This window comes from Poecilia reticulata, linkage group LG22 (assembly GCF_000633615.1).
Source record: "Poecilia reticulata strain Guanapo linkage group LG22, Guppy_female_1.0+MT, whole genome shotgun sequence".
Lineage (NCBI taxonomy): Eukaryota > Metazoa > Chordata > Actinopteri > Cyprinodontiformes > Poeciliidae > Poecilia > Poecilia reticulata.
Window position 1 is genome coordinate 20,167,263 of NC_024352.1, and position 26,127 is coordinate 20,193,389.

The 26,127-nt window shown below is 40.1% G+C and overlaps 1 protein-coding gene across 1 annotated transcript in view; it reads left to right on the plus strand.

The window, feature by feature from the left end:
• Positions 1-3,934, plus strand: part of bcl11ba (BCL11 transcription factor B a) — a 38,427-nt gene extending 34,493 nt beyond the window's left edge. Inside the window, exon 3 of the mRNA XM_008400139.2 lies at positions 1,440-3,934. Coding sequence (XP_008398361.1) covers positions 1,440-3,442 — 2,003 coding nt within the window. The 3' untranslated portion in view covers positions 3,443-3,934. The remainder of the gene's footprint in view (positions 1-1,439) is intronic.
• Positions 3,935-26,127: the final 22,193 nt, after the last annotated feature.

A 26,127-nucleotide genomic window follows, 5' to 3' on the forward strand; every position in this document is an offset into this window, starting at 1 on the left:
CACACACACACACACACACACACACACACACACACACACACACACACTTCCCCAAGACAAAAAACGTGGCCCTCTGCTTCCACTGTGACCGGAGACAAATAGCGTCTCGGTGCATTATTTCACTCTCCGAAACACACTCTCACACACTCCTAAATGACTTCACTGATCAAATGAGAAGTTTGCAGAAAGATGGAGGCAGGGGCAGAGGGAGTGAATATTTCTTTCTTTGGAGTGTTAAGATTCGACACTAAAACAGCTTGTGAGAAGCATGCAGACAAAAGCTGAGACATGGGGAGCTGTTATTTTCACTGTACAAGTGAGAGTGTGTGAGTGTGTGTGTGTGTGTGAACGTCCTGTCTGCTATAATTAAGTCAAAAGGCCTTACAGGACTGTAGAGGAGAACAGCTGTTCCACCTCCACGCTGCTCCTCCTTAATGCAAACACACTCACAGAGCGAGACAAATTCATGAATAATTCAGGTTTTATTTATTATTTTTATTACTAATATTATTTTTTTTTAAATATCCGTTGTCTGTGTTTTTTTGTATGTTTACTTTACATTTAAATGTCTTAAATTTCAATGATTGCCAATTGGACACACAATTATATTTTTTTGCTATTTGTTTTAAATAAATAAATGTTCCTCGTAAAGTAAATGCATTTCAGCCTTACTACCAGTGAGCCAACACACACGCACACACACACCCCCACGCACACACACACACATGCGCGCAAACAAGGGCAACAATTAGAGCAGCATATGTTTTCCAAGCGATGTGAAATTAGTGCAGTAGGTCAAGAAAACAAGGTTTCATTAAATAAATACACAAGAATAAAAAAAGCACAATTAGCATCATCTCTGTTTTTGGTGCGTGTGTCTTTAAGTCAGACAGAAAAACAAGTAGATTAATTTATGTTAAAGAAAATAAAGACTGAGGACTCTGCTGAATTCTGGTTAGTTGCTGTTCATTTTAAATATCTCTCTGCGGCTGCATTTCCCCCCTAAAATGTACTAAAGGCTAAAAATAATTTTAAGGTTGGAGTTACAGTGCATATCTCTGCAATAAGGGGAATCCCATGTTGACTAAACTGAAGTGAAAGGAAAGATATTTCCCTTAGTGAGAGATTAAGCACCTCTTTAAACACATATTCGTTGTAGGCCGACTGTGAAAATTCACTTGTCAAAAGTGTGATAAGTACATTGCATTTCTGCATGATGAGTAAAAAGGTGTTCCCAGCTACTGAGAGTATTACATAGAATATTAAGTATTTACCACATCTCATTGCCTCAGTTGAAAAGTTTACACACTGCAAATGAGCTCTTATTAATAAAAAATCTATTGCTAATGTTTCATGATGGGATAGAGTTACGTTTAGGGTTGATATCTCTGAGAATATCAACTATAAAATCTTTATTCTGTTTTTTTGTGTGTCTGCAGGTGGGAGAGATGAGCCCTCCAACTACATATGTACCACCTGTAAGCAGCCTTTCCCCAGCGCCTGGTTCCTGCTGCAGCACGCCCAGAACACTCACGGCATTCGCATCTATCTGGAATCCAACCCCTCCAGCACAGCCCTCACCCCTCGACTCACCATGCCGCCGCCCATGGGCAACGACTCCATCCCACAGTCCCCACTCACCAGCTTCCTGGGGGAAAACAATCCCTTCCACCTGCTGAGGATGACAGGGCCTTTACTCAGAGAACCACCCCCAGGCTTTGTGGAGAACCGTCTCCCCAACACCCCACCGTTTGTCAGCCCACCTCCCCGCCATCACCTGGACCCCCATCGGCTGGAACGCCTTAGCGCCGAGGAAATGGGCCTCATCTCACAGCACCCCAGTGCCTTTGAGAGGGTGATGCGGCTTACGCCGATGGCCATGGAGTCCCAGTCCATGGATTTTTCCCGGCGGTTACGTGAACTGGCAGGGAACACTAACAGCACTACGCCACCACTATCCCCCAGCAGGCCCAACCCTATGCATCGACTGCTAAACCCCAATCCCTTTCAACAAGGCCCTAAATCTCCCTTTCTGAGCACCCCTCCTTTGCCACCAATGCCCCCAAACAGCACCACCCCTCCCCAGACGCAGAACAAGATCAAGTCCTGTGAGTTTTGTGGAAAGACGTTCAAGTTCCAGAGCAACTTGGTGGTGCACCGGCGCAGCCATACTGGAGAAAAACCATACAAGTGCCAGCTGTGTGACCATGCCTGCTCTCAGGCGAGCAAGCTGAAACGCCACATGAAGACGCACATGCACAAGGCTGGATCCATGACGGGACGCTCAGACGATGGCCTTTCAACCACAAGCTCCCCAGAACCAGGCACCAGTGATATCACTGGGGAGGGCATTAAAAATCGTGATGGGGACTTCCAGGGGGAGGGTAATGAGGAAGAGGAGGAGGAAGAGGAAGAAGAGGAACTGGAGAATGAGAGTCGACCAGAATCAAACTTCAGCATGGAGTCTGAGTTCTTCAGGAACAGGGAAAATGGTTCTAAGCCTCCTTCGGAAGAAAAGACATCTCTCTCCCTTGACAAAATGGTAGACGGTGGAGCGCTCAATTCCATTCAGCAGTATAATAATTTGATAGTTGACAATCGTAAAAGGATGCCCTTCTCCAAAAGGGGCTCTGATGGCCGGCGGGACACTGGGGACGAGGATTCTGTGGTTGGAGAGATGAATCACCACCAGCAGGAAGAGCGGACAACCATTAATGGCCGGAACTGTGGCTCCGGTGACTCTTTCTCAGGCTTGTTCCCTCGAAAGCCCACCCCCATCACCAGCCCCGCTCTCTCCAACTCCTCAAACAAGAGGATCAAGATTGAGAAGGACTTGGACATTCCCCAGGCACCACATATCCCTTCTGAGAATGTGTACTCCCAGTGGCTGGTGGGCTATGCTGCTTCTCGCCACTTCATCAAAGACCCTTTCTTAGGCTTCACTGACTCCAGACAATCGCCCTTTGCCACCTCCTCAGAGCACTCATCGGAAAACGGCAGCCTGCGCTTCTCGACGCCTCCAGGAGACTTGCTGGACGGCGGTCTATCCGGCCGCAGCGGCACCGCCAGTGGGGGCAGCACGCCTCATTTAGGTGGAGGCCCTGGTCCGGGTCGACCGAGCTCCAAGGACGGGAGGAGATGCGACACCTGTGAATACTGTGGCAAGGTGTTCAAGAACTGCAGCAACCTGACGGTGCACCGGCGTAGTCACACCGGGGAAAGGCCCTACAAGTGTGAGCTGTGCAACTATGCATGCGCCCAGAGCTCCAAGCTCACCCGCCACATGAAGACACACGGCCAGCTTGGTAAGGAGGTCTACCGCTGTGACATTTGCCAAATGCCCTTCAGTGTGTACAGCACTCTGGAGAAACACATGAAAAAGTGGCATGGAGAACATTTGATGACCAGTGAGGTCAAAATCGAACAAGCAGAGAGAGTCTAAAACACGTTTTCATGCTCTGCACCATTCTCCTTGGACTCTAAAAAAAAAAAAGACAACAAATTAAGGGGGTAGCTGGATACTTTTGTATTGATTTTAGTTTAACTTTGTGTTTTTGATTAAAAAACTGCCAACTGAGAAAAAAAATGAGATCTTAACAACTGAAGCTGTCTAAACTGCCTCATTTGGCATTCATTTTTAAACAATCAGTCTGATGAGTTTTAAATATGTGGAGCCTTTAACTGTGCAATAATTTCTGTATTTATTGGATTTTGTATTTTGGCACGTGCAGGTACATTTTTCTTTTTTTTACAGTTTTTTTTTAATTTAGCTTTTTTTTTTTTTTTAATCCCACATGACATCCTGAGAGTCTCTTAAGCAAGCCGAACAAAAAAAAAAAAAAAAAAAAAAAAAAAAAACATTTTAGGCTGTTTGTTTTTCGGACACGGCTTGTAGGAAATTGTACATTAAAATAATTGTTTAGTATCTTGAAAAGAAGCAGAATTCAATCTTCAATTTCAGAGTCAACTGCGAATGCTAGAGTTAATTTATTTTGCGTGACGATGATATGCGGACAACAATCCTTTTTGGCATTGTAGCATGAAATGACTGTAAACCATTTCGATATAATTGGATATGTAGCACTGAGTGTCATAACAAATAGTAAATGTCAAACAAAAGAAGATCCCAAGATTCATAAACCCTTAACAACCTAACCAGCCTGAGGAAACAGGTTCTCGACATGACAGCTGCTGAATCCTACAACTCTACAACTTACTAGTTTCCGCTCTAGTTTTTACTACATTAAACACCTCTGCATTATATTTTTCACCAAGCCTGATGATTTGCAGGTGTTATTAATAATAAGTAGTTGAGCATGAAGCCATGACGAGTCTGCACAGAGCGATACTTAGGACAGAGAAACAGAAAGAGCACAGACGTCTCAGGGTAAAATATAACTGCTCAATTATTATTATTATTTTTTACCCGCTCGTTCTTATGCTGCCTTTCTAAACATTTTGTCGATATCATTTTATAAATTAAAAATGTTTTGGCTAATGTATCCATCCATCCATCCATTTTCTTGCACCCTTTTTCCCTCAGTGGGGTCGGGAGGGGTGCTGGTGCCCATCTCCAGCCAACGTTTCGGGTGAGAGGCGGGGTCACCCTGGACAGGTTGCCAGTCTGTCGCAGGGCAACACAGAGACACACAGGACACACAACCATGCACACACACACTCACACCTAGGGGCAATTTGGAGAGGCCAATTAACCTGACAGTCATGTTTTTGGACTGTGGGAGGAAACCGGAGTACCCGGAGAAAACCCACGCACGCACAGGGAGAACATGCAAACTCCATGCAGAAAGACCCCAGGCTGGGAATCGAACCCAGAACCTTCTTGCTGCAAGGCAACAGCTCTACCAACTGCGCCACTGTGCAGCCTTTTGGCTAATGTAGTCAAATTTAATTTATTCTAAGAAGGGATTAGGTATGTAAAGAAAATTTAGTAGATGTCTGTAATGAAATTATGTAAAGCTGACAAATATTGGAATTAAACAACATTCTCCTAGAAGTTTCCAGAGCAACATTTTACTAACATTAAAAATGATTGAAATGTTCTCCATCACATTGGGATGTTTTGAATTACCAATCCATTTGTTTGCTTTAAGACATTCCAACTTCATAGCTGCACTTTTATTAAAAAATAAATAAATCACATTTATTTCAAATGCTGACGGTTCTCAGAAACAAACCAGCACTTTATGATTTATCCATCCAATGCACACGAACAAAACAGCTACGCGGGAAAAAGGGTGTGGAGCTTGGGATCTCTTGATGTTGGAGTGCCACAATTGTTAGGCTTAGCTTTCCCAAAGCTGGCACTATAAAACTGTAATAACTGAATGATGGGAGTAATTAGAATATTAATTTATTCTGGACATTCTTTTGTACTGCCATTCAATTTGACTTGAGTGTGCCTTGAATTGTGATCTTCCTATTTATTGTCTGAGACAAATGTAACGCTTTCCCTGAAGCATCAAATTTGAACAAAGACAAATTTACTGTAAAGTGAAATCTGACACTCAAACAGATTAAAAAAATAAATAAATAAAAAAATCAGCAGAAAAATTGAGTTTCGGTTTAGCATTAGCAGATTACCCAGCACAGTAATAATGTGTCTGTGTGTATAAATATGTATGCATATGTACATATAAATGCACAACCTTTATGAATATATATAGATCTATATCAAATTCCACACAGACAAGGACACAAGTCTGTCCCCAAACCGGATCGTCAGGAAGTGAATAAAAACCTCACAAAACTGGAGAAAAATCAGGAAAAACAGAAACTAGAACAGAATTTAGTGCACTCTGTCTTGAAGAAGTTTACAGTATTGATACAAGGGTTAAAATACATTTTTGTGTATGTAAATCTCTTTTCCTTTTTTAGTTTTGCTTCAAAATGTTTGATTTTTTTTTTTTCTTCATTGCTTCTCATTTTTCTTGACGGGTTTTGGTATATATATAAATATATATGAATATATATGACATTTTTCTGGTTTACTGTAAAAGTATAACAGTATTTGTAATATTGGAGAATGCTGGGGCATTTTACAGAACTATAAAAAAATGCTGTTTCGGTTTTTTTTTGTTTTTTTTAAATCTTTTATTTCACAGTCCAATTTAAATTGTGGGTCTCTGAAACTGTTTTTGTCAATGTAACTGTAAAAGTCCTGAGTTTTAGTAGCTTTTCTTCTGGCTTGGGTGTAAAGAAATAAAAAATAAACAAATAAATAAATGAGCGGAAAACAAGCCTGGGCTAAGACGAACTCGGTGATGGAAGTTTTTGGGAGCGTCGGTTCTGGTTTTCAGGAGGAATCACGGAGAATCCTGACCTGTATCTATTTTTGTTCTTCTGGAATGGATTATTCTTCATGGATGGTTTGAATTACGTGTGTAGGCGCTTGCTGTCGTTCCTAAAGAGCTTGTCTTTTTTTTAACCTGTAGGCTGTGTGCATCCTTTGTGAATGAATAGGGGTGACTTTCTGACCAATCCGACTCACGGGCTGCCACGATCTGTTTGTCCAAACAGAACCTGATCAATTTGTACTGTTGTACTGAATCATGTTGTACAGAATGGGATCAAATAAAGGTTGTTAAACAGCCTTTTAGTGACAAAAACACACCTTGATGTTTTGGTTGTACATAGTTTTTTCTATGACTACTCTGTTTTCCTTTGGTTTGTCCTTTCTGTTTGTGATTTCTGACCGGCACTGGCAGTGGCCTGGATGTGGAAGGCTGGGGGTTCTCCATGTCAGTTTCCAGGCCTCAGCATGAGAACAGAGCACAAATACAAGATGTTACAAACGTCCATCTTGCTTGTCTGCCTCATTTTTTAAAATTCTTCAAGATGATTTGACAGAACATAGCAAGAATATTACTTGTGCAAGGAAATATTTACAGCTGAACAACAGAAACGGAAACGACAGCAGCACGAACACCTGCCAATGGAGGTGGATTCAAAACATCTCTCCAAAGAGATGTCTTCATGCTGTAAATTCAAAATCAACCCCTCATATTTTCCATTTGATCAAATTGCCCATGAGGTCTACATTTAAGGTTATCAGGCAGTTCTGTCTCTTCAATTTACATACATAACTCAGATTTTCCACAACAACAATTCTATTTATTGTTTCTGAAATGTCTTTGTAGACGCCATCATTTCTAGAAATGTATTCATCCACATGAAAGCATCAAAAATATCTCAGAAAGCTGACCAAGTAACTACAGAATTCCTGCGCTAAAATTCCAGATTTCTTATTTACATTCATGTGAAAAAATTAAATACAGTAGAAGGAATATTTTTCACACTCTTACTTACTTATACTTACATACTTATCCTGAACTGTGAGACATTGAAATTCAATTCCATACTTTTCCAGACTACATGGGAACTTTGCAATCTGTCCTGGCGTGTGTGGATCCTGATTGGTTGCTTACAGAAAACAACTTGCTAATTAGATTCTTGCTTTTCCCTTTTCCTATTTTATACTTATATGCAAACACAAATATTAGAAAAGTTGAAGAAGATAATAAATTTGATGATGATTTTATGGTTTTGTAACATACGCCTCAAACTTTGGAAAATAACTGGGCAATCCAAAATATTTGCATGTTGTTTCTTTTTTTTTAACTAAAAGTTAACAGTCATGGAAAAAAAAATCAACTGCATAGCAAGACCATATCTTGGACAAATTAAATATATTGATGTCACAGCTTTTGTTATGGTGCCTTTAAATTTGGAACTTATGAACATGAAGGTTTGTGCAGAAAAATTTTACTTTAGTAAGTTTTAAGAAAGTCCATGCAGAATATTATTGTACACCATTACATGCAGCTGCCTCTCTGTCAATAAAATTTATACAATTAGATGTGGAAGAGCACATTTTAACAATTTATTGTGAATTTTGCACAGTAGCACAATGTAGTGTTTTACCACTACTAAAATCCACAAGGATATGCAGCTAGGACACTTTCTACTTTCTATGTTTTCATTAAGAATTGTGCTCGGTGCAAAGGAATTATTAAATTAATTTAAACAAATTCAAATGTCGCATTTGGTCACAGAGCAGCTACAGGGAAAAGCCTTGCAAATAATCTGTAACATGGAGTGGAATTCACTGAGTGGTTTGCTACTAAAGAAGCAAAAACACTAATAAACAGAAACCTCCTTTAGTTTGTTTATTTTTGTTTTAGCAGCCAAAGTCCATGATGAAGAGCTGGTAACTGAGAAGTGCTGAGGAAGTACACATTAAAATGCTAAGGAAACATCTGCTTGTATGCATGAATACATGCATGCATGAAGTCTCACGAGCTCACCAGCTGCAGTCAGGTAGAAAGACGCGTGTAGCACGTCATCCTCCAATTGTAAATAAATGGACCAACTTAATATTTCTTTAATAATGAAGTTATTGAAGGTGTAAAAAATTCTGCTTCAAGTGACTTTTAGTGGAATTCTTAGTAGAATACATAATCTGAAATCATAGCTTGCACAACCTACAGTTAACATGTCAGATTTCACTATGATTGAAAGTGAATACTTTAACACAAACGCTTATTGGCCTATGGGTGAGCATAATCTATCTAAAATAATTAAAAGTACATTTGTAAGGCAAGATCATTTACTGTGTTTCATTTCTTCTTGTATACTGACTGAAATATATGCTTTAACCTCAAATAATTTCACCGGACACAGCCAACGTTGACAAAAGCATCTATTTGGTGTGTCCTAGTGTCCATTATCAAGACAGCGTGGCACCCAAAAGGTGGCAGTGCTGCTTGTTAAGATGTTGAACCTTACCTTCACTCAGTTAGATTCCTAAAAAGACCTAAAAACAGATGTGGATCTGATGTAAAGAAGCAGCACCGTTGCTTTTCAGCTTAAACTAAGGCACATTAGATGGGATAATTTACAATGTTCGTATCCCACAAAGCTCTGCGGCAGCGTCACTTTGAATGACAGCCATAGACAAAATGAAAATCTACATGGCATCAGTGTAGTATCCGAGATAATGATTCCCCCTGAAATAAGGCCATTATTACTTTCATCACCTCCTTAAACATTTTCACATCTTTCCCCGTTTTTCCTTTTCTGATTTAATTTCATCGTTCCATTTCCACACAGCAGAGAGAGAAAGAGAGAGAGAGAGAGAGAGAGAGAGAGAGAGAGAGAGAGAGAGAGAGAGAGAGAGAGAGAGAGAGAAGTGTAGGGGGGGATTCTGAAGCACAATTAGTCAAGGGAGGCATGAGTGTGGAGTCGGACAGACCCGGGCGAGTTGTGATTTGGCTTGAGTTTCAAGGCAAATGGGTAATTAAGGCTTTTCCCTGGCCGGCCCGCACTTTGAAGTCCCCTACAGGGGGGATTATCCCAGCCAAGAGAAAGACGGTAGAAGGGAAGTAATGAGACCCAGGAAGAGGGGGAGGAAATGAGCGAAGCAGGGAGTGAAGCCTCGATGAAGACGCAGATTTAAAAAGAAATCAAAAAAAAAAATTTCTGAAATGGCAGATTTCTGTGGCAAAGTCAGGCAGACTCCAACCACAGCAGGCATAAGAAATATAAGATATATTCATGGTAGAGATGGTGCAATTAAAGCTAACTGGTTAATTAGTACAAAATAATAGCTTAGACATCAGCATTATAGAGATGGGAAACACTTTTGTTTTTACTTAATCATTAGATTATGTCAGGGAAAAAAAAGTTTTATTTTTAAACTGAGAAGAACTTGGTATTTATAATAGTGCTTTCTACAGATATATTATTTCCCGAAATCAGCGTTTTGGGGCGCAAATCAATATTGCGGTATGTACTTCAGAAAAACTGGATTAAATGCATTGATTGTCAGAGCATCATCAAAGTAACCATTTCTATAAATAAAGTTTTGCTGCTCTAGACTGTTGTTTCCCAATCCTGGTTTCCAAAACTCTCCTGAAATACATATTTTAGGCATTTCTCTGCTTCAGCACACCTGATTTCAATCTATGGCTGATTAACAGAGTTTTGCTGAGCTGCAGTCATCTGAATCGGATGCATTAAAGCAGAGAAACATCTAATCCAAGCAGGGCAGTGTACCTTGAGAACCAGGAACCACTGCTGCAGAGCATTTAACTGTGTGCTAACAAAATGCTAACATAGAACATCAGTAGTGACCCTTGAGATGCAGGAGTTGCTCTCCATCAATCTACGAGTTTATATGGAGAGTATATGTATATGTACACATCCCAGAAGTTTTATACCAGTGTCACAATCTTCAGAACCAAAACAAAGAGAACTCAGTTATCTTCTTCATGTTCAGCTTCAAGACATGTCAGTAAGAAATGGGTGGAAATTATTTGCAAGTGTGAGGAAAACCTCATCCTCCTGAAAAAGAATATAGTAGCACACATTATAAATTTACCTCTGAATAAACCAAAAGCCTTCTGGAACAATATCCTTAAGTTGTGATCTGTGTTTTTCTGTCTAGTTATTTTGAGATTTTCTGTGTTTAGTCCTGTTTCCCTGTGAGTCTCTGTCCTGTCCTCCCTGTTGATTGATCCCAGCTGTGTCTCGTTCCTGTCATTACCCTCCCAGTGTATTTAGTCCCACCTGTTGTCTGTGTTCCTCGTCGGGTCCTTGTCTAACCTCTGTGTCAAACGCACGGCTACGTTCAGTAATAGTTAGTCTGCCGGCACAGTTGAACTGTGAAGTCCTGTGCCGGCATTAGCTCATCGTGTTCAGTCTTTGTTTTTTACAGTTGCTACCGGTGTCAAGCGCTAGCTTTGTCCTCTGCCGTTCTGCCTGTATTGGACAGTTCCGAGCATCTATATTATTAAACGTATCATCTTCACCATACCTGGGTCTCAGCGTTTCTCCTCACCACTTCCACCCACCATTCCTACACCTTTAGTTTGATGAGATCAAAGTAGAGATGTTTGGCCACAAGGCAGAGCGCAGTGATTGGAAAACCAAAAAGAATGTGAGTTCAAAAGCTTCATGCCACCTGTCAAGCATGGCAGTAGAGGGTTGATGATGGGGGTTCGTTTTGCACTCGAGCCTAAACTCTTCTGCATATTGTCAATTTAACTGAAACAGACACTAATTGTCAAATGATTAGCTTACTAGAAAAGAGATGAAGGTTAGTAATATTTCAAACCTTTGTTCTGAGCTGTGTGTTTTGTGTTTAGTCACATCACTAAAAGAATATAACTTAAAACGTCACCCTGTTGCGCTGCAATAGATAGTCATTGTTGAACCTTTGATATCATTGTGTTTTCCGCAGCAAGTTCTGGGAAAACCTGCAATTTACTTTGATGGTTTTATCGACTTTAATCAGTCAATAGAACTGAGTTGGACTTCAGGCTTGCCTTTCTGCCACTATCAGCCCCAAAACATGCTTTTATAGCCAAAGTGTGTGCACACGTGTGTGTGTGTGTTGGGGAGGATTAACTCAGACAGACACCTCTGGTTATTCAGAGGGATGGAATTATTTCAAGACCCTGACTGGCTGTCAGCGCTCGCTGTGCCTCCTCCCCTATTCGTTTAAAAAAAAAAAAAAAAAGAAAAAAAAAACTTGAAATGACTTAAGCTGCTGGTCGTCAGTGCCAAAGCCACACTGTTGACAGGTACAGTAAGGTCTTAAGCCTTCCAGATCAACTCTACTATTCTCCCTGACAAAATCCACCCCTGGGGCTCCTTCACTACCAGAATCAAGTAGAAGGATTTGGAAGGAGACGGGGTTAGACTGGGAGGTACCGACCATTTAACTCACAGCCAATCATGAAGGGCTCCATTGGCGCCATTCCCAATTATTTCCGTTATCGTTCACCAGTCTGGACACTGTCCAGTTGATGAAAATAGCTGTTTTAATTGCTCTTTCTAAAACAGAAATTAGAAAATAAAAAATTCTTACCTACTTCCTCATTATCTAGTAAATAAACGAATAAAAAGTAGCTGGTTGTTTGGGAAATGCTCCAAACATGACGTGACGCCAGCGAGTCATTTTGTTTTGCATTCATTCTCCATATTGTCTCCGACACAAAACGTCACATTGCTCATTTTGTGATGAATACATCTCGGTGACAAAACAGAAGCTATCGATCGATTCCAAATCCTAATTAAACAAACGCGGTTCGTCACTATCGAGGTAAATCAAAGCCTCGCATCTGAAGCTTAATGTGAGGAGGATTTCTCGACTCTGAGGCGTCTAGCGTGTTTCTTTTCTTTTTATTCCCTATGCAGGCGAGGTGACAAAGCAGGGCGAGTTCTTTAAAAGAGGCAGAGGAAGGAGGAGACAGAAGTGTGTTAGCGCTGGAAGTCCTGAAGGCGCCGCATAAGAGGTGTGCAGCATCTTTTTTGATATTCAGATTCGCCTGCCTACACACGGCATTATGACACATTTGGATGATCGCATTGTAGGATTAACGGGCCTGCCTTGTCATTTCCAACAACAATGCCACGATTTAGGGATGCTATTTCTCACAAGGCGCTCCGCATTAACGCTGGCCCAAAGATTTACATAAATCTTTGTCTTAAGATGAAAGCAGAGAGGGGCTTGAGACAATGAAGTTAAGCTTTGGAAATGAGAGGAGGAGACAAGAGAGAGCCGTTACCGGGCGTTGGTGGTGCAGGGATGAAGGGATGGGAGGGAGAGAGAGAGGAGGAAAGTTTTTGGATAAATCAACCGGTAGTCATGCTGATTCCAGGAAAGCAGCCTCCTCCCGTTTTCCCCTTCAGCAACTATGTGGTGGAAATAATTTAAAGTAAGAGGAAAAAGAGCCAAAAATTTGCATTTCTGCGGTTGTGAGCAGCCTGGAAGGTTAGACAAATGGAAGGAGAGGTGATGAATGCATCTCTGAATTGAAAGGCCTTTTGTCCTGCACACGGCACAGAAAGTGTGGCTTTCTAACCTCCATCACGCTCTCTCTGTCCTCTAATCTCCTGGCCTCCAGCAGTCATTGGGAAAAGTGCCCCAGTTTGTCGTGCCTCCTCCTCCCTTCCCTCCTTGATTGGATTCATCTTGGCTGATTGAGAATCTGCTTACATTAAAGTCAGAGAGAAGAGATCAGATCTGACAGATCTGACCACTGAAGGTAATTTTTATTTTTTATTTTTTTGGCTTTGAAACAGAGAAGTGAAAGAAACCCAGAGATGATAGGCCAGGAGAGACAGCGCAAGAGAGGTGAAGCATGATTGACACTATCAGCGTCATTATCACTTGGCTTCAGCCTTTACTTCACACACTGGCCATGATTACAAAGGAAACCTTCAAGAAAAAAATAAAAAAAATCTGGGCGACAGCCAGCAGGTAGGGTGGAAGCTCGGTAAGTTTTAATGTTTTCCTGAAGCAATGAAAAGATATATCAGAATGTGTGTGCAAGAAGAAGAGCTGAACATGTGCAGACCACTGAAGAAAGCAAAAAAAAAAACAGAAATCATGTTACAAAATGCAAAATTCAATTTCGGCTTTGATTTGACTCTGCCAGGATAAAGTAGGCCAACAATATCATAGGAATCCTTCACAAAAGCCAGCAGTGCAGTCTCCATGACCAAAGGATGATAAATTAAGTTTAGCTCAGAGTACAGACATGACACTAGTTTACCACCGAGATTAAACAAAAATCTGAAAGGTATGGTGTGTAATTTTATTCAATTTCTGTGACTAAATACTGTTTATAACCGTTTTTTGTTACATTTAAGACTTTATGTCCACTGCTTTCAGGAAACCCAGGAATGGCAGAAAAAATTAGCAATGTTTTCTCATTGTTTGCACAGAGCGGTGGAGGCAGAAGGGAGCCGGTGTCTTAACACTGCGGTGCAGCGGCAGAGTTTAGCGCTTTATCCCAAACCCAACCTGTAATTCGGGCTGGATCAGGCCAAAATCATATACTTGGTGGTCGGGTCGGTCTTCTGTGGTGTGTTTTCAAAAGGCCTACAACACATACAGTTCAAAGAAAACTAAACAAGATTGATGATATAAATTCTGTTCATTTACTTTTTATAGTCTAAACAGAGGAGCAGGCAGTTTACCCAGATGAGGCACGCAGACAGGTCGACTCAACTTTTATCGTGTTGACCTTGACTTTAAAAAGTATAAAGCCATACAACCAATATTTTCCACACACCATGGTTGCAGTTCTTCATATTTCTCAAGTTCTCAGATCTGCAGGCGATTTCAGAGGCAGTAAGAGGCTCATCTTGGTCCTTACTGAGCTTCTTCCAGATGCACCACTGGAGAAACTTAAGCCCACATCACCAGCAGATCGTCACTATGGAAGGGATTTCAGTCCCAAGGTGGTGAAAGGTGAACACCAAACCAAAACATCTGCATGTAGAAGACACTGGGAAAACATTCAATGCCATAAAAGGACACTCGATCATGTCAACGAATTGTAACATTAGCAGCAGGAAGAATTATTTCATGTGGTTATGGTATGAAAAATATCCATATATTATTCATATTTTTAAGAAACAAAGTCTCTGTGCCTTTATATGAAACTCAGGTGGAACAACCACACCATCTGACATCGACTGCCGCCATCCCTTTGTTTTTTCAGGCCTGTCTGTCTCCTGCAGATTGCTTCTTTCTATCATCCTGCATTATTTCTCACTAGCTCTTCCTCTGTCTGTCCTAATCTCTCTTGCCCATCTCCATCCTCACCGCCTCAGTCTCTGTGTAAGACACCCCCACACCCTTCTTTTTTCCCCTTCATACAAACGCTCCCAAGTCCAGGCTTTCTGTGGTAATAAAATAAACTAATGGAGTCGAAGTGACGTCCCACCTTGAACCAGCAGGGAGGTTATTTACATCAGGTAGTGCAGGAGGAGGGGAGGGTTGGGGGTGGCGAAGCGGTGACTGGCTGCCTCAATCAGTCAGCCATGACAGGCTGAGCAAGACTCATCAGATAACGGAGAGCAAAAGAGGAAGCTCAGGAACAGAGAAGAGATGATGTTTACGAGTCTTTTCTTGTTGCAGCTCGCCTGCATCCTTCGTTTCAGCCTCTTTCCTTTCCTTTCATGCCGTATCTTCTTTCATGGTTCCTCCTTTCCACAGTTGCGCCTCGAGATCCTGTCCACAAACACCGCAAACAGAATTAGTGACAAGGGGCAACCAAGTTGGAGTAAGTGTTGTGTTTAAAACATAAGTGTGATCAATAAAATGTCCTTCCGGAATGAGTTTATGTGTCTTAATGCCTCTGAAGAATAACAAAATAAATGGATTTAGGTTTTCAGCATTGAGACAGACTAACTCACTGAAACACACTTCATTTCTTCACCGTCCATCTATTGGTGACCAGATAAGATGCTCACAACACATTTTACATTCCCTATTCGTCCACTGAATGCTTAACTTCAACTCTGACTCCACTGCAACAAAACCTTCAGGCTCCTTTCCACCTGGCTCCAAGTTTGTGGATGGAAAACATGACAACAATAAAACAACAAATAATCAAAGATTGAATCTCACTGTATGTTAAGCATTCCTGTCTGTTTTAGCCAAGCCACCATAAAAAAACAGACATAAAGATACACACTATGTAGATGTTCATTCAGCATATATGAGATTGATTTGGATATATATGGAGTTGAAGCTTGTTTCTGCAAAATGGTACCTGGAGAGAAATTTACCAATATGACAATTTTTTGCACAGCAATATTAAGTTAATCAAATTAGGCATCGCGGGTCTGAGAAGATCAAGAAATCCCAACAATATTGTTTTTAGTATTTCTTTCTACAAAAAAAACGCTAAAAAAAAAGATAATAGACCTTCTAAAATAGCTTTGATTCTGGTGACTTGAAACAACTCTCAAACTGATTGACCCAACGAGGGCGCTCTGATTAAATGTCAATGTTTTTACGAGAAATGATCCCAGGCAGCAGTTTGAAAAAATAAAAAATGGATGAAAAAAACAAAAAAACAAGAGTTAATGGTATATTATGCCGGTGCACTCTGACGTGTTGCAGATTTCCACTGATTGGCCTGGCAGGAGGTGTCTGAGCTAAAGGTCAACAATTTCAAACCCGAGGCCACGAATGTTAAGCCAAAAGTCCAACATGGAGACAAAAAAAAAACCTTTAGAGATGCATCCTGTCACTGATTGGCCTGCAGGGTGTCCGCATGATCAAGCTTAATGAGGCTGCTCAATTCAGAAATGTGATAAACGGTTTGAAGATATATGGACTTAAAGAACAAATATTGTTTGTCTTTTAAAACACTACATAATTTCTCTGTTCAGAGTAAGGTAAATGCCAGGAAAAATAAAACAAGGTACATGGGGTCTTTGATTATAATTATGTTTTGACCTTGTTAGTCTAGTCAAATGGTCAAAACAGGTTAACAAAAAAAAAAAAAAAAAAAACCAGCATCAGCCCCCAGTTCCAGGTTCCAGTGAATTTTATTATTTAGCATTTTTGTAGACTAGACCATTTGCAGTCATCGTCGTCGTCGTCTTCTTCTTTAATGGCGGTTGGCAAGCAACTTAAAGGTGTGCATTACCGCCACCTACTGGAATGGAGTGTGGGTCAGCATGCAACTTAACTGGTTTTACGCCAAACTGGCAACACACCTGCACTTCATTAGACCGTACCATAACTGAGCAGGTCAAACCGAACAACAAAGTCTAAACAGAGAAACAAGAATAAGATTATTAACCTAATGTACAAGCTCATCTACATAACTAAATGGTCTGCAAGATAAAGCACTTCATACATGCCAACTCAAAATTTTATTTTAAGGGGAAAAAAACAACACAAAAAAAGAAAACCCTCTCTTTGGTAGAACCCAGGGATGCAATCAGTGCCATACAGCCATGTAAGCAGAAAATGCTGCTCCAGCCCCTCCCATAAACCTGCTCAGGATACAGCATCTAAAATGGGCAAGCAATGGTGAGTATAAAAGAAAAACAAGTAGCTCACCATAAAACAAACATTCGAATTCATCCAATGGTCCAAAAGTGTTAACTTTTACCAAAACATAAACATAAATGTAAACTGCAAAACAATTCTTCCACAAATAAATCCGGGATAGTGAGTGAAGCAATTTGCTTGTGCAATAGTTAAACTACCAACTATACAAAGATTAATCAGAAATAGGAAGAAGGAACAAGTTGTAAACACAAAGTGAACCACTTTGTCACAGGCCTGCAGGACAAAAAGGAATACTTATTCTTCTAGGAAGACAATAGAACTTGTGGATTACACCTCCTACTTGTAATCCATCTCACCTGCTCACCTACAAACACAAACAACAAGAGACTTTCACTGTCACTGGGTAATCCCTGTCGGCGGATAATTTATACACCGGATCTCAGCTTCTCCGTGGCAGCAGATGGTTTTCCAATTCAGCGATTGGCAGAACAAGGCAGCCTGGTACTTCTGAATATGCTTCCACTGAGTAGTATGATCAAGCAGACTGTTGAGGGAAACAAACATTTTCGTGACGACTTCAACTTAACCAGTGCGCAACTGATTTATCTGGTTGCGTCAGTCAAAAAGATGCCAAAATCTTTGAGACTAAGCAGTATCTTCAAATCGGATGAAATCATGATCACAGACAGAAAAAGAAATGGGTAAGGTACCCCCAGGATTGATTAACTTAGTGACTCAACCACCAGTTCTATATTTTTAAGGTACTTCTATGCATCCCATTTCGTATTTCTTTTTCTCAGTTGTCATACACCATTGATGATTAACTCAAATGTGTAATTGTGTAATGCCCACAAACGTAACAGAGTCATGGATGCCCAGCCCCTTCATAAAAGATTGAGAGAAGACACCAGTTTATTTGCTTAAACAACACATCTATTTGTTGTATCATTCGTGACCAGTATACCAAGTATACTGTTTCTCTTATTTGGAAAGTGACTTTGACCAATTTCGCTTAAACTAAAAGTTAAAGCTGTGTCAGTCCACTGTAGCTCTTTTGCATATTATTATAACTATTGTAATGTATTGATCTTTTTTTTTTCCATCAGCAGCTTTTCTGTAAGATGACAAACACCTTCTAATTAGTTGCTAATTTACAGCCGAATGGATCTGCATCCAAGAGGTTAATGCTGTCTGATTCCACAGGAAATAACTGGCCCAACTCCAAATGGGAACGTTGGCCGAGGCGTCACATCTTCCCTCCCCAAGGAAGAGCCGGTAACACTGGTAATTACTTCCCAGACTACAAGGGCAGATATCTGTCCACCTTTGGATGAAGTCCACAAATTGAGGTCAGTCAGACAGGGAGAAAAGCGACAAGGTGCACGCCACCGACGGAGGGAGTTTTATTGATGAAAATGCAGATGCTCCCAGTAAATGTCCTCAATTAAGATATTGCATTTCAATCTCTTCCCCGCTCTGTTTGTAATCTTGTATGAATTTGTGGTGGAACTGCAGCAATTATAGAGAGGAGGCCTGAGGGTTGGAGCTATGTAGCAGGATCATTCGGTCAAATGGGAAAGACACTGTGGGAACATTAAGAAACCAGCACCATGACAGGTTGAATCCGTGGTTTACTCCTGACGACGATAAATAGATTGGCCTGACTAAAACAGCTATTCAGATTTCATCATCTTCATCAGAATACAGATATCAACATGTACATATTGGTGCTTAGTTTGGATTAGAAGATGTGACAAAAGTGCTAGAAACAAACAGTTTAAGATACCATTTATTCCTTAAGCAGTCCATTACTGCACAGTTGTGATAACCTGTACACTTATAGCACCTTTCACTTTTTCTTGCAAACATCTTCTACTCTATTACAGGGAAGTTGTCTTTCAGAACATCTGCAGAAAGAATCAATTTAGTGCTTATTTTAACATGCATCCATCCCACAGTAAAAACAAGAACATTTTGGTTTCTAAATTCTCTGATGTTTTCTATTCGGATAAGATTAGGCTTGAAGGCAGCCCAGCTTAGTAATTTATTCTCTTCATCCTCTGTTTGCAGAATATGATTTTTAATTGTCTTGGTAAAAACACATGGACGTACCTGAGAAGGATGTGGTCTTGAAGTCGGGCTTGTTGCCCAAAAGTGAAAAAGAAACTTTGCTAAAGGCCTTAATTCAGCCTCAGAAAAACAAAAAAAAACGCTTCCGTTTTTTTTTTTTGTCGACATCAGACTGGATGGCTCCTTTCTGTCTTTGTTTTAAGATCATTTTTAATAACACATTTGAATGCAATCCATGTTTCCACTGTGTGAGGGTCCATACGAGAGCTGGAAGTACATCACTTCAGGTTAAGCTTGGCCTCTGAAATTTCTCCAGATTCGGCAAAGAAAGAAAGTGAGCGATGGATTCTGTTCCATCTGGAGTCGTTCTTGAATAGCTAAAAATAAAAATAAATAAAAAAGTGCGACTTTAGCAACATTTCTAACCTTAAAAAAAGTGCACAGAAGTATAAACGCCAAAAGGGAAGAAATAAAGGTGAGCTTCATGCGGAGCGAACAAACAATTCTGCATACAGCTGTCATTATTTTAAATTTCAAAGGATCCTTCAGATCATTATTCAAACTCTGTCCAGCTCCCAGTTTGGCCTCATATTCTTCTCTCTAGTGTAGGCAGGGTTAAGATCTGGTGTCTCATATTGAAATCTGAGAAGGTCGCCCTGCAGTGGTCCGTCTTATCTCAGAGCTGCTCTATTCAAAAGAGGCCAAGAGATGAGGGAGGTCAGAGCAACTCAGATATTGGAAAAGAGGTTTACTCACACCCACCATTAGTCGCTCTAATAAAATGCTTCCCCTTTCTCTCATCTTTCTATTAATATTCAGTGTGACTGGCTGGACTCTTTTCCCTGAGTCAGACCATCCTGCTATGCGCTGGGGCCTCTGATCTGTCTCTCATAATTAGACTGATAAATAGGCCTTCTCCTCTTCTCATCTTTTTCCTTTCCATCCTGTTCCCACTCCTTTGGTTTCTATTCTTTTCTCTTGCACTCACTTACAAAAGGTTTCATCTGAAGCCATGTGGATCTGCTCGATAAACCCAAGTATTTCAGGTGTCTGTTGCTGCTCATTCATCAGGGTAATTCACTCAATTTGGCTTAATAAATCTGGCTCTGCAGTGCAACACTGAAGGTCTGGCTCACAAACACATATTGGGTGTATATATATTCCCCTAAAATATGTCATGTTCTAGGTTAGCTGCATTATTTTTTTATTTAAATTGAATTGACTGCTTCCTATTCAAGATCATTTCCATCATTAGGGTATTAAAATGAATGGGAATTCTATGCACAGCACATGTATGTTATCTGTAATTGTCCATGTAAAAAGAGTTAAAGGACTCGTTTTACTCTTTTTAGGTTTGTATGGTTCTATGTTTGTATTTTTAATGCAAATTGCTTCCCTGGTAGGCTTTAGCTAATTAGCTAATGGGTCGTAACTGAAAAGTCATTTTGCAAGCAACACAAGCCACTAGAATGCCTCCTCTAAAACTTTAGCAGAGGACTTCACACTTTAATTTGTTAATTTGGGGCTCCTCGCCGACTGAAGGGCCTTTGCTGCTGCGGCTTAAATTGTTTTTGCCTCGGGCATTCGGGCTCTTCCACTGTTTTTACAAGATTATCTGATACAATGTGATGGAATATGGTTTCCATCTAGCGCAAACTGGTTTGATCAGGTCTCCAAATCTCTGATGCCATATTGTTTGAACAAAATGTGTGTAATGAAGGGGTGGGGGAACGGAGGAATGGTTCAAGCCATGGTGTCAGCCATGGAGATAAAGAGATGTGATCGCTAAAACCCACTTCTGTCCTAAGAGTGAGCTGGATTTCACAGATTTAAATGAAAAGAAAGCAGCGCCTCATAGTGCACTTTCAGCAATGTGTGCACAGTGTTACTCATACCTGCCCTCTACAATGGTTACTTTCCACACACTACTCCAGTAAACCCAGTTTGGGAAGTCACTTTCTCTGCAGCAGATCTGATAACCGCGAAACTGGATAAAATCTAGCTGCTCCAATCTCTAAGAAGTCCTTCCCCAGGGGACGAGTGCCAGTGCCGATCTCAGCATTAAAATAAACTTTTGATGGTCATTATTAAGATAAGCATCATATTCGGCTGGCAAAAGATTAGCATGATAGCGTCAAAGCTTACAGTACAACTGTCATGGCTTGTTAACGGGGTCGTGTGTGTGCCCTGAGGAAGCTCAGTTATTAAATAGTCATAACATATTTGTGTTTCTTTCCTATTAATTTTATATTTCAGTTTTTATTAAAACATGCTTTATTTTTCCACACGTTATTGATGGAGATTGCAGATTCTTTTGCTACTTTAACTGGGAAAAATGGCCAAATAGTACTTTTTCTTGAATGACTGGAAATAACTAATATCTAGCAATTTAATTCATGAAAAAAATGCTTACCACATTAAGACTAATCTTTCATGGTACACCCTTCTAAACAGCAGTCATATTGTGGATTTCTTTTCAGGGTTATACACCATTTTTCATACAAAATTGTATTATCTAAATTGTTGCTGCACAAGATTTCCAATGATCAGGCTTAAAGACTTTGAGGATCTTTGATTCCCCAATTGAGTTTGCCAAGCGATGACAAACTCAATTGGGGAATCTAGCTAATCCATAAGACATCTCTGCTGACCTCTGGCCTCTGTTTGGAGGATCGGTTACCTCCAACGTCTTTTTTGAAACTTAACCTCCGTAGCAGTTGCTATTGTATAAGATGTGATTCTCATGTCATAGAATTTGAAGAAATTTATGACAGTTTAGTTTAGTTGCTGGTGAGACTTTTTATTATTCTGTGACAAATGTGTAACAAGGCAATGCTGAAGGTTTTTCTACCTAAAACAGTGTAATGCTCTGTATTTTAATGCATTAAAGTGCAAGGCAGATCTGCAGTTAAATCCCTACCACATTTTAAGATTGTGTATATCATTCATTTAGTGAATGAATACATATTAGCTATGCATTAAAAAAACAGTCATCCACTCACAGAATCAAATGAAATTGAGACCAATGTACCTAACATGAAGGTGAGAAGGAACCAGAGAATCCTGAGAGAATCCATGTTTGCCCAGGGAGAACAAACAAAAATTGTAACCCAAATCCGTCTCAATGCAATGCAAAAGTGAGAACTGAACCACTGTGCAGCACAAAAAAGATTCTAGTATCCAAATATCTGCTAATTAACTTTCTGCTGAAATTGTTTCTCTTGGACAAGCTCATATTTTAACACAAGTTTATTTCTTATATGTCTGTCTAATCATTAAAGGGTTCAATATTAAGGTAGTTTCAGATATTTTATATTGATTAAGTTATATCCTCAGTTGCTAAGTGAGTTAAGCTCTTGTTCTCTTGGAGAAGCTGAAGTAGTCAAAGGAAAGTCCTGCCCACACTAGATGAAAGGTGCAATAACTAAAACATGAATGGTTTTAAGGGTTAGAGTTTAAGGTGGAAAGGAAGAACCTATTGTGAGTGGCACTACATATGACAGACCGTAAAAATTGAACAAAACAAACAAAAAAAAAAACATACTAATTGACACAAACATCTTGATTATTGTATATCTTTTGACTTGGAACAAAAGTTACAACCTATAGTATGTTGTCCCCTTTTTTTGTGACTTTCCTATAGCCTTAAGCACCACCTTTTTATCTGCCATAGTTCTTTGTCCAACAAAAGTACAGAAACGAGATTAAAAGATGCAAAAACCAAAACAAATTTTACTCAAATATGTTAGAAATATCCCCTTTATCACCCAATTACCTGGATGTCAGCTGAAGAAATTTGGTATTTTCCTCCTATTGTGACATTTATCCAATTACCTGTGGATCAGTTGAAACTTTTCGAAACTTAATGCACATTAGGAAACCATCTGAACTGTCTCTGCCAACTCTCATAATTGATTAGTAGCAGCTTTTACTAGGTTGTGCATTGTGCGGACATGCAGGGATTTCAAAGTCTTGCTCCTAAAGATCTGCATTAATGTTGCATGAGTGCGAACTGCATGAAATTTGCTCGCACCATTTGCTCACTCAACCCTATTAACTCCAGTGGTAATTGACAGCCCCATTCCCTATGAATCCACATCTCATCAAATCACTCTTAATACATGTTAACACACCATAAGGGGACTAATAGTCAGAGGCAGCATTATCCAAATCGCTCTCATGAATAATGTAGATACATGTACGGGTGCTTGGTTACCATTCTAAAAGGTCCTTTTTTATGGCATGCAGAAGCGTTTGCTCTGATTAATCTAAGATGCATTTGAATGAATACTCAATGCAAATTCACATTGAGAAAAGGAATAAGAGACCAGGTCATTTGAATACCACTGACACTAGATGATGGTGATACACTGTTATGCTTTTTAAATTGTATTTAATTAATTATTCCCTCAGGGTTTTTTTCTTTCTGTACACACATGTCATTTAATGGACTTGAGCCACGTGATAAAGGAAGACAGAGTATGGCTGCACATGAAATGACCCTGGAGGTATAGTTAGACAGAGGCACCTGTTAATGTTTGTGACTAAAACATTAGTTCTTATGTCTGAATAGAAAAAAAAGAAATAAGACATTTTAACAACTGCAAACGGTAGTATATTCTGTCTGCTGTGTTTGTGTGTTATGAGGGTCTAATTGGCCTTTTCCTAGTCCTCAGGTTTGCCCTAATTAAGGCCTTTAGAGCCAAGGTCTTTGCATCTGGACACCTGCGTTTTGCTGTCACTGCCACCGCAGCGCAACAGAAAGACAATGATAGCCAATTATCCCTTTTTATTCAGCCAAAATAGGCCAAAGCAGGTCATGATTAAGGCATATGGAAGGGGTGGTGGGATTATGGCAGAGGATGTTCTGTGAACAAGGGAGTGCCAGACAATAAGGGTGAGGGGGCCAGGGGCTGTGCAGGTGTTAAAGACGTGTTGCAGTGTTTCTAGTTGTTCAAGTCAGTTAACACTTTGTTTCTTTAGTTCAGTTTATTCCTGGAAACATAACTCTGATGTTACATGATGAAACGGACTCAGTTTCTGTGAAATGTGGTGCTGAAAAATAAATACTCTAACGCAGTTGTTGAACATGCTGGCTCTTAAACGTCATAGTTGGTAAAACTCTAAAAGTAACCTTTATCTTTTTATGCCACATCAATATTCAAATAAACCAAAGCTGTTCTGTCCGGAGGTTTGTTGATGTTCAAAATATCACAGAAATTGAAAATTTTGTATATCATGTGTAAATGAAGTGTGTGCTATGACACTTATTGCTCAGTGAGTTTCCCTTCTGGCCTGATGATGCCTTTAAATCTCCCAGGAGGATCTGTAACGTGGCACGGAAACAGTGGATAGATTTGCTCAGGGCTGTTCTCCTAGTTTACCTTTTATCTATAACAAAAACTATCCTACAGATACAAATAAAAGCAGTCTGAGATTATAACAACAATAACTTCTGAAGTAAAATATTACTTAGTAATCGATATGCTTGAATCAAGATAAAACTTTTCCAAAAACTTATAAACTGATTTGAAATCTTCTGGTTTCCTTCCAGAGCAGCTCTAGCGTTGGTGTGCAGTGAGCTTTCGCAGCCCTGGAACTCGGAAAGCGCACATCAAGGCACACTGGTCGCTCTCACCCAGACACAGGATGCGGCTTATCAACCCCTATCTGCATGTGTTTTGCTGGTAGACTGGATGCATGCACTCGTTTAGTCTTTTCATATGTCTGAATCAAACTTCCCGTGTCAGCAAACCACAGCTTATGGCAACAGGTTGACTGAGCAGCACCTGTGCTAACGGTTTGATAGCACAGCGTGCCTCAGGCTTTCACACCTTCTACTGCTTTTATTGTTGAACCTGTTCCCATATATATTAACCTGCATGTAGTAAACGTGAATGTGCTCTAAAGGCCGATTTTCCTAACCTTTGGCATCCTATTTTATTTTGAAATGAAAACAAACCTGTGAGATAAGGCTTTTTCTAGACCCAGACAACAATTGTAGATTGAAATATTTAGCCTCAGATAGGGTATGGGAATCTGGTAACAGGACCATGCACTGCAGATGAAGCTTGAACTGGTGCATGCATGAGTTTCAGAATTGCCACCTGTGTGTGCTTGTGCTTTGACCAAAGCCACAGCAATATCCTCATTGTTGTAGCAACAGTTTTGAGAAAAAAGCATCTACAGACTGAGTGAAAATCATCTTCCCTTCTGCCTCACTGCTATAAACATGTTCATCAGAGTCAGTACAACAGACTTTAGTTAAAAGTGAGAACATCCTCTTTCATTTATACAAAACCATATCCACCTTACTGGGTCGTAGATATGTGACCTAAGACAAACAGAAATGCTGATTACAGCACTGAATTAACTTTAACACAAACCATACCATAATGACAATGGAATAAAATTTTCTGCTGTCAGGATAAATGGACTGCAACTAAATCTGTAATGTACAAGGTATATTTTTCATTGACTGCGTTTTTTCATTGCATTCAACTTTGTGTGCTCAGTTTTTGTTCTTTAATGAAACTTTGCTCAAGTGTTACCCAGACCAAAAAAAAAAAAAAAAAAACTTCACTGGCTGCTGGGGAGATTTGAATAAAATCTTGATAAAGCCTCGCTAATCTCCCGTTCCAATCTGATTCTCAGTGGGATATATCCCTGATGTCTATACTTAGGTGACCCACGCACCTTCTTTTGTGCATGTTCAGTTCCACAGGATCAGCGGGAAATTGGAAAGAGATGTAGTGTGCTGGTGCCACCGCGAATTGGATTGCATGGTTTCTTAAATGAAAGCAAATAATTTCATGGCTAATGGGCTTAATTTCAGGAAATAATTCCACATTTCCACACTCTGCTATTTTGCATATGATTTCTGCCGAAGCCGTGCCACTTTTTGAAGGGATGCTGTTTTCCTTTCAGTGAGTGTTGTGGAACTGGAGAGCAGAACGGCGCTGTTTAGAAGATCACTTTTAACACATTCAAAATTGATCAAATGTGTCACAGTCTGCTTTGACGGTTCTGCTTTGAGCTTGCAGCAGTCGTGCTTGGAGCTGACAGGACCAGCACTGTTGTTCTCTGTGCTTTTATTCACTGGGGACAGAACAGAAGAAAAAAGTTATTACCCAAAAAAACGATAAAAGAAGGAAGAAAAAAAAAACAGATATAAACAAGACGGAAAAATGTGATTGCCAACAAAGAAGTGA